Raw genomic sequence first — 11,809 nt, forward strand, 5'->3', positions numbered from 1 at the left:
AATTAAGGTATTCAGAGAACTTAATGTGATTAACCTAGCCAAATTATTCCAAAAACCAAGATAAAATCTAAAATGTCATTGAACGCAAGTTTTAGTTGGCTTATGTGTGTTAAGGATCCATTTCAATACCTGCTTTTTTTGTTTCTTTTTTCTTTTCAGTTTCTCAATTGTTTCTAGTTGTTTCTTCTTTTTGTCTCGTGATCGCTGGGATTTGTTCTTTTGAGTTGCTTGTTCTTCATGAAACATTGAACTTTTATGAATTTCTTGACTACCTGAAGAACGATCTAACTGAGAACTTCCAGGTTGTAAGTCTTCAGCTTCATCTTCACTGCTCAAAAAATAGGGTTTTGTTACCGTAGCTTGGCAGTCACTGTCAGTATTAGAGTCACTCTCACCACTGTTCATTGTCACCCTCCGAACTCGATGTAACTTTTTGCTTTTGTGTTTATCTACAGCATTGCTGTTCTGGTTTTGCTCCTCATCATCAGTCGCACTATCCAACTTGGAACTGCTAACATTTTTTGCATTACTTAAATCTTCATCACAGTCGCTGTCTTGTAGAGGTTTTCTCTTCACCTTTTTGCAGGCAAAAATTTCCTCATCCGAGTCTGGGACAAAACACACTTAAGTTAAATAAATCTTGATATGTTCTTTCAACAGTATTAGTTACATTATATTCTCTATCAATGTACTTTATCAATAAATGCAAATACTTCAGCATTTTAGACAATTTTTTTAAACTTGATTTAATTTGCACTTTGATGCACAGTATATTACCATTCTCCTAAACAACCAATTGACCATATGATAGGGGAAAAAAAAAAGGAGAAAAGTAACAATTCCCAAATTCAAAAACGTAAACATACCAAAACTGTCAGAAGCAGGTCTTCGTATTATAGGTTACATATCCCTTATACAAAATTATAAAATCTGTAACCACTGAAATTTTTTTTTAGAAAGCTTCTAAGATGTCACAAGTGGAAAATTCCACAAGGTGATGGGAAGGTTCCCATAAATGTAATGAACTGAAGTTTATGAAAAATAGGAAAGCACAGCATAAAGTGAAAATTATAGATCTCGATCATATATCATCAGAGTCTGAGTGAACATATGCTATTTTACGGTATGCTGATCATTAAAGAAGCAAAGATCTATCATGATGAACTGAAAATTGAAGGAAATTGTGAACATTCAGCAAGTTGGTTGCAGAAATTTAAGAAAAGGCACAGTATTAAATTTTTAGAGTGTCTGCTGATCACAACAATCTAGCAGCAGAACAAGCAAGAAGACAGGTGAAGCAGGTGGGTAGGAAAGGTAAAGGACTGGAGTGGAAGGAGTTGGATAGAAGAGGAGAGTGGACCGTAGGAGAAACAGAAGGAGGGGTGGGAGAACTCAGGGGGAATGAGAGGTAGGTCTGAAGAGGTAAAAAGCCAAAGTGGAGAATAGAAGGAGGAAGTTTTTTTTTAAACTGGAAGGGGAAATCAATATTCATGCCATCAGGTTAGAAGCTACCCAGACAGAATACAGCTGTTGGCCATGGACTGACAATGGAATGGAATGGGAATCGGAATTAAAACGGTTGGCCACTGGAAAATTCAGCTTTTGGCAGATGTAGTAGAGGTACTCAATGAGATGTTTTCCCAATTTGCGATGGTCTCACCAATGTAGAGGAGACCACATTGGGAGCACTGAACATATTAGATGACCCCAGCAGATTCACAGTTGAAGAGTTGCCTGACCTGGAAGGACTGTTTGGGGCCCCTAAATGGAGGTAATGAAGGACACGAATGGGTAGGTTTAGCACTTAGGCCGTTTGGAGGAATAAGTATCAGAAGGGAGATTAGTGGGGAGGAATGAATGGAGAAGAGAATCACAAAGGGAGTGGTCCCTGTGGAAAGTGGAGGGTGTGAGGTAAAAATATGTTTTGTGGCGGGATCCCTTTGGCGATCCGGAAGTTGTGGACAATTATGTGTTGGATGCAGAGGCTCATGGGATGGTAGGCAAAGACAAGAGGAACTTTACTGTTAAGCTAGCAGGAAGATGGGGTGAGCGGAGATGTTCAGGAAATGGAGGAGATGCAGGTGAGGGAAGCACAAAGAGTGGAGGAAGGGAAACTCTGCTGTTTGAAGCTGTAGCACATCAATGATGTTCTGAAAGGAAAGCTGCATCCTGGAAACTGATGTGATGGAGCAAGGAGGAACTGAGAAAAGGGAATAGCATCTTTTACAAGAGAGTGAAAAGGGATAAACAGACAAGGGAAGAAGCAGGGTAGGAAGAGGTACAGGCAAGATTACAAAGGTAATTGGTAGGTTTATGAAAAGTTTGTTGACAGTTTGTCTCGAGATGGAGACAGAGAGATTGAGGAAGGAGAGCGAAGTGTCAGAAATGGACCAAGTGAATATCTGAGCAGGGTGGAAGCTAGAGGCAAAGTTGATGAAATTGACAAGCTCAGCATGGATGCATGAAGCAGATCCATGCAGTCATCTTTGTAGCGAAGGAAGAGACAGGGAGTATTACTGGGGAAGGCTTGGAGCATGGACTGTTCTACCTAGCGAATTATTAGGCAAGCATAACAGGGGCACATGTCTACCCTCAAGTCTGGAGCAAGTGCGAGGAGTCGATGTAAGAATTATTGAGGGTGAGGACCATTTCTACCAGATGGAGTAGGGTGGTGGTGGTGGGGGGGAGGAGAATTGGTAGGTTCTTTTGATAAAGAGGAGAGCTTTGAAGCCTTTTTGCTAGGTTATAGAAATATATAGGGACCAAACATGCATGGTGAAAATGAAGCGGTCAGGGCCAGAGAATTGAAAAGTTTCTAGTGAGTTCGAGAGCATGAGAAGTGTCACAGATGTAGGTGGGAAGAATCAAGGGGGATAGAATGGAGTTGAGGTATGAGGACATACGTTCAGTGGGGCAGGAACAAGCAAAGACAAAGGGCTTACCCGGACAGTCAGGTTTATGGATCTTGGGTAGGAAGTAGAAGCAATCAGTGTGGGGTAAGGGAACTATGAGTTTGGTGGCAGTGGATGGGAGGCCTCCAGATTTGATGAGGTCAGTTATGATGTAAGGAGACAGTTTTCTGATGTTCTGAAGTGTAGTCCTCTTCAAGAGGTAGGTGATGAGGTGACTGAGTTTAGAGGTCAGTGCCCTATACTAAAATAGCACCCACTTTGTCCGTGGGTTTGATGGCAAGGTTGGGATTGGTGTGGAGAGAGTAGAGGGCAGCGCATGCAGAAATGGGCAAGTTTTGAGGAGGAGAGAGGAATGCTGAAGTCACAATGGTTAATGTCTCATCAGTATTTTGAGATGGAAAGGTCCAGAGCAGGCAGAGAACCAGAGTGTGGTGTCCAATAGGAGCAGGGTTAAAGACAGGAGAAGAGGTCATCAGTGCGGGACATGGAATTCTTGTTAAAGAAGTGGGCTTGGAGACAGAGGCAACAGGAGAGTGCAACATCTTGGTGGGCACAGAGCTCAGAGGTGTGGGAGAAGGGAAACAAAGGTAAGGCCCTTGCTGAGGACAGAACACTCTGCCTCAGAGTGGGGAAGGTTGGAGGGCATGGTAAAGACACAGCAAGGATTAGAACTGAGACCTGGGTTGAGGAGAAAGCGAGTTGGTGTTGCTAGAGCAGAGTTGGAGTGTTCAACAAGGTGTGGTGGGAGGAAAATAGAGGCTTAAGGACCAAGAGGTGACAGTGGAGACTGAGAGACGTGGGTTTGGAGAGTGGTGGGGGGGGGGGGGGGGCGGGGAGAGAAGCAGAGTCTGGAGGCCCAGTTGCAGTGAGTAAAGTCATGGCCTGGATAAATTCCATGCTCTATTATCAGTAAAATATGGAAAACAGTGAATAAGGCTAGCAACATCACGAAGGCCCCCACCCATCTTACTCATGGACTGTTTGTCCTGCTCTGATCAGGGAGGAGGGAACAACCAGGCTCAAAAACAGTAACATTCCCCAAGCAGCAAGACTGATCAGCACCTCCACCTCACCACCACCAAAACTTCATCATTTCCTGTCAGGGTCATCTTATATACAGACACTCTTGTGCCTAGATTTACTCTATGGACATACAATCAATGTACTTTAGAAGAACAGAAAGTTTTTGACAAGAACAGGCCATTCTCCCTGTTCCTAAGCCTTTTCTGCTCCCTGTTACTATTGATGGTGAGGACGTGGATGTGCTGAGGACCTACAAGTACTTGAGGGCTCTACTGGGTGACAGACATGAGTGGAGCACCAACAGAGAGGCCATGTACAAGAAAGGCCAGAGTTGCCTCAACATCCTGAGGAGACTGAGGTCCTTTGAAGTATGCAAGCCTCTCCTTCACATATTCTACCAGCTTGTTGTCAGCAGTACAATCTTCTCTGCAGTGGTATGCAAAACAGGTGATGCCAACAGGCTTAATCTCTGATCAGAAAGGCTGGCTTTGTTATAGAAGTCAAACTAGACACTAAGTCTGTGGTAGAACAAAGGTCCCTACGGAAAATCCTGGCAATTCTGGACAATGTTTCTGGCTCTCTGCATGCCACCTTGGCTGAATGGAGGAGCACTTTTAGTAATAGACTACGACAACTGCACTGTTCCAAAGAGCGTTTTACAAGGTCGTTCTTACCCTTAGCCATTAGGCTGTATAATGAGTCAACATACAGCCAGGGAAGTGATAACCCCCTCCTGTTATACTGTTTGAGGTAACTTACTTTTTTTTATTATTCTTTCTTACTTCTTTTCTAATATTTATATCTGTGTACTTGTAATGCTACTGTGACACTGATTTCCTTACGGATCATTAAAGCCAATCTATCTATCTGGCCCAACAAAGCTTGCCAAATTCCTATCCACATAATGTGTTGAAGTAACTATCGAGATTAGATTTGAAAGCCTCTAAGGTACTATTCTCACCTACACAACTAGGTAGTTTGTTCCACATGTCCGCAACTCACTGTGTAAAGAAATGCTTCCTGATATTAGTTTGAAATCTCCCTTTAACCAGTCTCCACCTATGGCCCTGTATCTTCGATGATGGATTAATTCTGAAGCAGCAGCCGACATCTACTTATACCCCGAATGATCTTGAACACTTCTATTTTGTCTCCTCTCATTCTATGTCTACTTAAGCTAAAAAAATTTAATTCTTACAGTTTTTCTTCATAGATCATACCCCACAGGTCTGGAAAAAGTCTCGTCACCCTTCTCTGAACTCTCTCCAGTACCTTCACATCCCTCACAAAACCTGGAGACCAAAATTGTACACAGTACTCAAGGTGTGGCCTCACATGTGCATTTTACAGTTAAACAAGAACAAATCTAGTCGTTAATTCCACTGAGCACATTATATAGCTCTACATTCTATTAACCTTCCTAATCGCTTTCGTGCACTGTCCAGATGTTGATAGTGATGAGTCTACCAGGACGCCCAAATCCTTCTCATACAGTGCATTTTCTAACTCAAGACCACCCCCATTATATATTTATATCTAATATTTCTACTTCTGGATTCTATTTAGATCGAAATGTATTGATTCTGCTTCCTGAATAATATTAACCGCACCACCCAATTTTGTGTCATCTGCAAACTTTACTAGTTTATTTGTTGTGTTTATCCAAATCATTAATGTAAATTAAAAACAGCTGCAGACCCAATTCTGATCACTGCAGGATCCCACTTTTAACATCTTCTATGTTTGAAAATGATGCTCTCATCCTAACTCATTGTTTTCTGTTTTTAAGCCAGTTCTGCACCCATTCACACACATCAACCTGAAACCCTACCTCCTGTAAGTTGATTATTAACCTCTTGTGGGGTACATTGTCAAAAGCCTTCTGAAAGTCCAAGTAAATGATATCAAGCACTCTATTGTTAATATAAATTTTAGTCGCCTCTTCATAGAACTGCAGGATTTTAGTAAAACATGATTTCCCCTTTCTGAACCCATGCTGGAAGTAGAAGACCACAAATGGGAGAAACAAATGTTAAAGATCACAACTGTTAAAAAAAGAAAAGCAAATTCTACTTCTGAATGGTTCAAGAACCAAGAGTCATAGATTAAAAACGATTAGCAAAAGATACGAGTACATTAATTTGTGTGAGAACAAAAAACTAAATGATGATCATCTGGAGCTCTGTACCTGCTACAGTGAAAGAAAAAGCCAATCAGGAATTTCAAATAGCAATTAGACAGCTATTTGATTTGCAGAACTGCACGGAATGGAACTGGCTGGATTAGCCTGCAATGAGCCAGTGTGTGCACACTGACCCAAACAGCTGCCTCCTGTACAGAAACAATTCAATTCCATAACGCAAAAGAGATTTTAGATTAGATGAGACCAAGGAGCTGATAACTTAAAGTCATACAGTAGGGAAAGAACACAAACCTCCATTAAAATGACTCAATTCCTTGTTGGAGTGCAGGGAGTCCATTCCACAACTTCCTTTACCACTGTCAGTATCACTGTCAACTGTTTTCTCTTCTTCGACAAGATTCAGCTGGAAATAAATATAAACACAGGATGACTATTTCAGCATTGGCCACAACAGAAACAGCACCTATTTGTTGACATATTGAGTTGAACTATTGATGGAGAAATGGCTTAAAGTGAGTGCTGTGTTCAGACTGCAAATATCTCTCTATTTACTGTGGTATTATAACCGCTCTATTTTGGGAAAGTAACCAAATTTACTACTATAATTCATTATCTGCAAAAAAAATTAACAGACGAAAGCACATGCTAGAATGAGATTTATGTTTTTCATACAAGATCTTGCAATGTGTTTTAATTTATAATACCACTGCACACGGTGTTGCACACATAACATTATCCAAGCTTTGTGAACGTTCAGAGGATGTACAATTTGCTGGGAGCAGCAATGCTTCCATGCCCAATCACCCCACCACAGGTCAGCTTTCCAGGTTTTTCAGAGAAGAGCAAAGAATCAACTGCTTGCTTTGTGACTAACTGGCAAGGACTAAAATTTCCTTCCTTGAAGTTCTGTGTGGACACCATTATGATACTAGATGCCTTTATTCCAAATTTAACACAAATTAGCAGGCCTTGCTATTCTAATCCAGTAAGTTAAAGTATATCTAACCCATAGTTTAAGTGTTTGAGTTTTAGTATTTATCAAAAAATGGAAATGCTTGTTATTTCTTGTTATTATTTACAGTATGGTGCAAGTCTTCGTCCCATGTAAAAAATTCTGTAAAGTGAAGATGCTTTCAAAAATATCAAAATGTTCGTAAATATCAAAAAGTTATCATACAAGCAGTAAACAGTAAAAAAAAATTAAATCAAATAAATATTTGATGTGACCACTCTTTGCCTTTAAAACTGCATCAATTATCTTAGGTAAACTATCCTGCAGTTTCATAAGAGAATTGACGGGCAGGTTGTTCCAAGCATCTTGGAGAATTTGCCATCGTTCTTCCGCAAGCTTTAGCTGTTTCGCTTGCTCAGTGTATCCAGGTAAATGTAGACAGCCTTGATGACGATGAGGTCGAGGCCCTGAAGCCATACCATCTATTGCCGAACTCCTTGCTCTCCTTTTTGCTGAATATAGTTCTTTATGACCTTGGTTGCGTATTTGGGGTCATTGTCCTGCTGCAGAATGAAGTTGGAACCAGTCAGACGCCTCCCTGACAGTAGTACAAGATGGATGAGAATCTGCTTGTACTTCTCAGTATTGACAATCCCATCGATTTTGACGAGATCACCAACTCCATTTGCAGAAATGCAGTGCTAACCCTGCAGGGAGCATCTGCCGTGTTTCACTATTGGCTCTAGACACCCATCCACGTAGCACTCTCCAGCTCCTGTTTGGGCCAAAAATTTCAAATTTTGACTCATCAGTCGTGATCACTTGCTGCCATTATTCAGCACCCTAAGTCCTTGTGTTATAAGCAAACCTCTTGGCTTTGTTTCCATTTTGTAGCAATAGCTTTTTGGCAGTAACTCTTCCATAGACAGCACTCATCAAGACATCTCCAGTCTGTAGAAGGAAGTGGATATGGGTTCCAGTGGTGTCTGTGATTTCAGATTTGCTAGCAGTGATGAATTTCTTCTGATTTAGAAGAGGCATCAGTTTGATAAATCTCTTTTGTTTGCTGCACTCAGTTTCCTGGATGGCCACTGCGTTTGTGGTACTCAACCTTACTTGTTTTTGTGCTTCTTCAGAAGACCTTTGACAGCACAACTTGAAACTCCTGTCTGCCCTGATATTTCTGCTTACAAGGGTTCTTGCTGATGCAACTTGACCACCTTGTGTCTTGTTGCTATGATCACACTTCCCATGCCAAAATGGAAGAATTGATGATTTGAAGGTTAAACTGTCATACCCTCACTTTTTGGTTTGTTTCTCCTACACCCATTTCTGATAGTTAATCAGCTTAGTTCAGTCAACTCAAGTGATTCGATTATTAGCACCTGGTTACCTTTGTTTACTCATACACTGGGCTAAATACCACAAAGTAATCAAGTTTTTATTTGAAAAATTGCCTAACACTTAATATGTTACATTCTTTAACAAAGTTCAAACATTTCTCTGTGACATCTATTTTTTTTGGAAATCTAAAATTTCCTACTTTCGACTGACACTAAATGCAGAAGACAAAACATAAACATTTGAAACAAAATTTATATGAGAAATCTAGGGTGTCTACAACTTTTGCACAGCATTGTATTGTTACTGCTTATTACGTAGAAAATTGGTTGCACAGTCGCTTTGCCAAGTCCGCCAAAAAAGATCAACGTCAAGGAAAGTGATTGCCAAAGGCAGCTGAACCCATCATACCCTATCCACCCTCCAACAGAAACCAAACTAAAATCCCAACTAGAAATAAAACACATTAGAAACGGAAATTAAGAAGCTGCAAATGCTGGAAATCTGAAATAAAATCAGATCGTGTCAGAAAAACATGGCAGGTCAGAAAGAGTAACAAAGTTAGCTTCAGGTCGAATACTCTAAACTTGGGCACAGACTTCGGGATGTCACAGACCTCTATTATACAGAGCATCTAATGCAACAGGAAAACAAATTTTAAAAATTATATAGTGGGCTTTCTTAACACTCTAACGATAGAATTAATGTGATTCTGGACAACAAACACACCAAGTTTGATAGTAAGAATTGGGAGAGAAAAACTATCGTACATCTGGGCATCAAAAGAAAATACAACTGATTTAAATATTACTTTTCCCCAGATCAGCCATCTCATGCTTAATCTTCCATAATGCGATCCAAGATTAAGGTTCATACTGCTCGGTTTTAGTCTGACCCATGAAAAGAAGTATTATTTGAAAGTTAAATGTTCTCAAGATTGTATTACAATAACGTCAATGGCTTAAGAGGTTAAAATACAGGATATTAAAAAAAGGGTGTATAGTACACTGCTTAACCACATTAGGAGTAAACCGCCAAGCATAAACTAACTGCCAACCAACCTGCCGCCAAAGCTTGAACAAAGGTTAATGCTACATCGATGTGAACTGGGGATATCGCAGATAATCTGCAGGTACTGGGGGGACAAAATAACCGGAATTAAACACGGCGCATTTAAACTCAGCAGGGAGAAAACCGGCGGCGGCTGACAGGTCTGCCGAAGGGCAGGAGCCGCACAGTGGTGGTTAAATGGCCGGGGAGGCTGCCTGGACAGGCTTCGGCTGCTGTGCTCCCGCGGCGGGACCCATCCGGGGAGCGGGCCCGCTACCGCCCGGCTCCATCTTGCTCGGTTCTTACCTCGCCGCGCGGCTCCGCCACGGACATCTCGGAGCAGCGCCGTCAGCGCAATTTTTAAAAATGCAAAAGCACACGGAGAGCCGACGGGCTGAGGCGCCGAGCATTCGGTCGGGGCATCTACAGTGAAAGCGTCCCCTTCCCCATCTTGACCTCTCGGCAGCGGGAAAAGCCAGCGACAACACAACCGATGATTCAAATCAGCTTCCCGCGCGGCTGCAGTGCGCAGGCGCCTGGCGCGCGGCCCCGCCCCCTCCGCGACGTGATTGGCCCCTGCGAACGGCGGCCCGCCCCCTTTTCGCCGGTATAAATAGCATCCGAGCGCGAAACTCCACCCATCGAAGAGAGGCAGGAATATAAATTATGCAGTTAGGGAACGGTAGGCAGCTACCAAGGGAGGGGGATGTTGGTGGGGGTTTAAGATACTCAAAGTATTTGTTTTTCTAAAAGGAACATAACACCCACTACTGATTTCAAGTTATATGGTAAATCTCTAAACAAGGGTCAGTGGTAAAGATACTGTATGTGGATGGACACAAAGTTCACATGGAAGGTGCATGTGAATAAAATCCTAGAGAATTTTTTTAAAAGCCCTTAATGTGCTAGGGTGCTTAGTTGGGTGTACGTACGGAGTCATTTAAACAAATGTACACTGCATTAATCAGATCATTCTTTGATTATAGATGTGTTGCTTATGGGTCAGCCTCATCAGCAATCTTAAAGCCACTAGACCATGGGTTCGCACCCTTTTATATGCCATGGACCCCCGGTTGGGAACTCTTGCCCTAGATAAAGCTCAAGTGTCTTCCCCCAAGCCATCAGACTCCTCAATACTCAGAGTCTCGGCTGACATCTACATCATTTATTGTAATTTGTCCTCTACTGTGCCTATTGACTTGTTTATTAATTATTGTACTGCCCTGCACTGTTTTGTGCACTTTATGTAGTCCTGTGCAGGTCTGTAGTCTAGTGCAGTCTTTATGTTATTTTACGTAGTCTAGTGTAGCCTTGTGCTGTCTCACATAGTCTAGTGTAGTTTTGTGTTGTTTCATATAGCACCAGGGTCCTGGAAGAACGTTGTTTCATTTTTACTGTGTACTGTACCAGTAGTTTATGGTCGAAATGATAATAAACTTGACTTATGTTGTGGTGCTATTAAATCATGCCCAGTTGAATTGACTTTATTATATCCTTCACATACATGAAGAGTAAAAATCTTCACAGGGTTCCCCTTGTCCTCACCCACCACCCCACCCCACTTTCAAATCTCTTACTACCTCTTTCAGTTAGACCTAACGAAGAGCCTCGGCCCGAAACGTCGACTGTGCTTCTTCCTAGCCTGGCCTGCTGCGTTCCACCAGCATTTTGTGTGTGTTGCTTGAATCTCCAGCATCTGCAAGATTTTCTCGTGTTTATGTTACATCTGTCTAAATGTGCAATTTATAGTAATTTGAAGTAAATAGTACGTACAACAGGACAGTCAATGTAGCATTGAAGTACAATTGTATACGCGTGAATTAATCAGTCTGATGGGCTGGTGGAAGAAGCTGTCCCGGAGCTTGTTGGTCCTGGCTTTTTTGCTGTGGTACCGTTGCTCAGATGGTAGCAGCTGGAACAGTTTGTGGTTGGGGTGACTCAGGTCCCCAATAATTCTTCGGGTCCTTTTTACTCCCAATTTCAGCAAACTGATAGAAATGGGTAAAGTACCTTTACATCTGCGGAAGTTACACTTAGCGATGATTTATTGGGTTAACATAAGATGACATAAAGTTGGTCACCCAACATTAGTAGAATGTTGGGAGCACTGTATTCACAAGTTTTTAGTGAATGGGCACAAAATCTTGATTTGTGTAATGTGGATCATGGTCCCAGTGTACCCCTTTCTGTCACTCCTCAGTGGATTTTCCCTTTGCCTCTGGTTGATTTGGGCTTTCAGGAAAAGATCAAGGTGAGGAGTGATTGTTTATCAGTGGCACAGGAAGTTCAGTAAATTATGCAAGGCAGATATTATGGATTCCTACATATCTATACAGATGGTGCAAAAGATCCAATGACAGATCATACATGTGTTTCTGTTCCAAAGTT

The 11,809-nt window shown here is 41.8% G+C and overlaps 1 protein-coding gene across 2 annotated transcripts in view; it reads right to left on the reverse strand.

The window, feature by feature from the left end:
* Positions 1–9,899, reverse strand: part of LOC132383354 (claspin) — a 45,935-nt gene extending 36,036 nt beyond the window's left edge. For both annotated transcript variants that reach the window (XM_059954247.1, XM_059954246.1), the window contains exons 1-3: positions 9,728–9,899; positions 6,370–6,481; positions 130–608 (exon numbers count right to left, since the gene is read on the reverse strand). In XM_059954247.1, coding sequence (XP_059810230.1) covers positions 130–608; positions 6,370–6,481; positions 9,728–9,754 — 618 coding nt within the window. In that variant the 5' untranslated portion in view covers positions 9,755–9,899. The remainder of the gene's footprint in view (positions 1–129; positions 609–6,369; positions 6,482–9,727) is intronic.
* Between the last annotated feature and the right edge of the window lie 1,910 nt (positions 9,900–11,809).

Source organism: Hypanus sabinus, chromosome 30, assembly GCF_030144855.1.
Source record: "Hypanus sabinus isolate sHypSab1 chromosome 30, sHypSab1.hap1, whole genome shotgun sequence".
Taxonomy (NCBI): domain Eukaryota; kingdom Metazoa; phylum Chordata; class Chondrichthyes; order Myliobatiformes; family Dasyatidae; genus Hypanus; species Hypanus sabinus.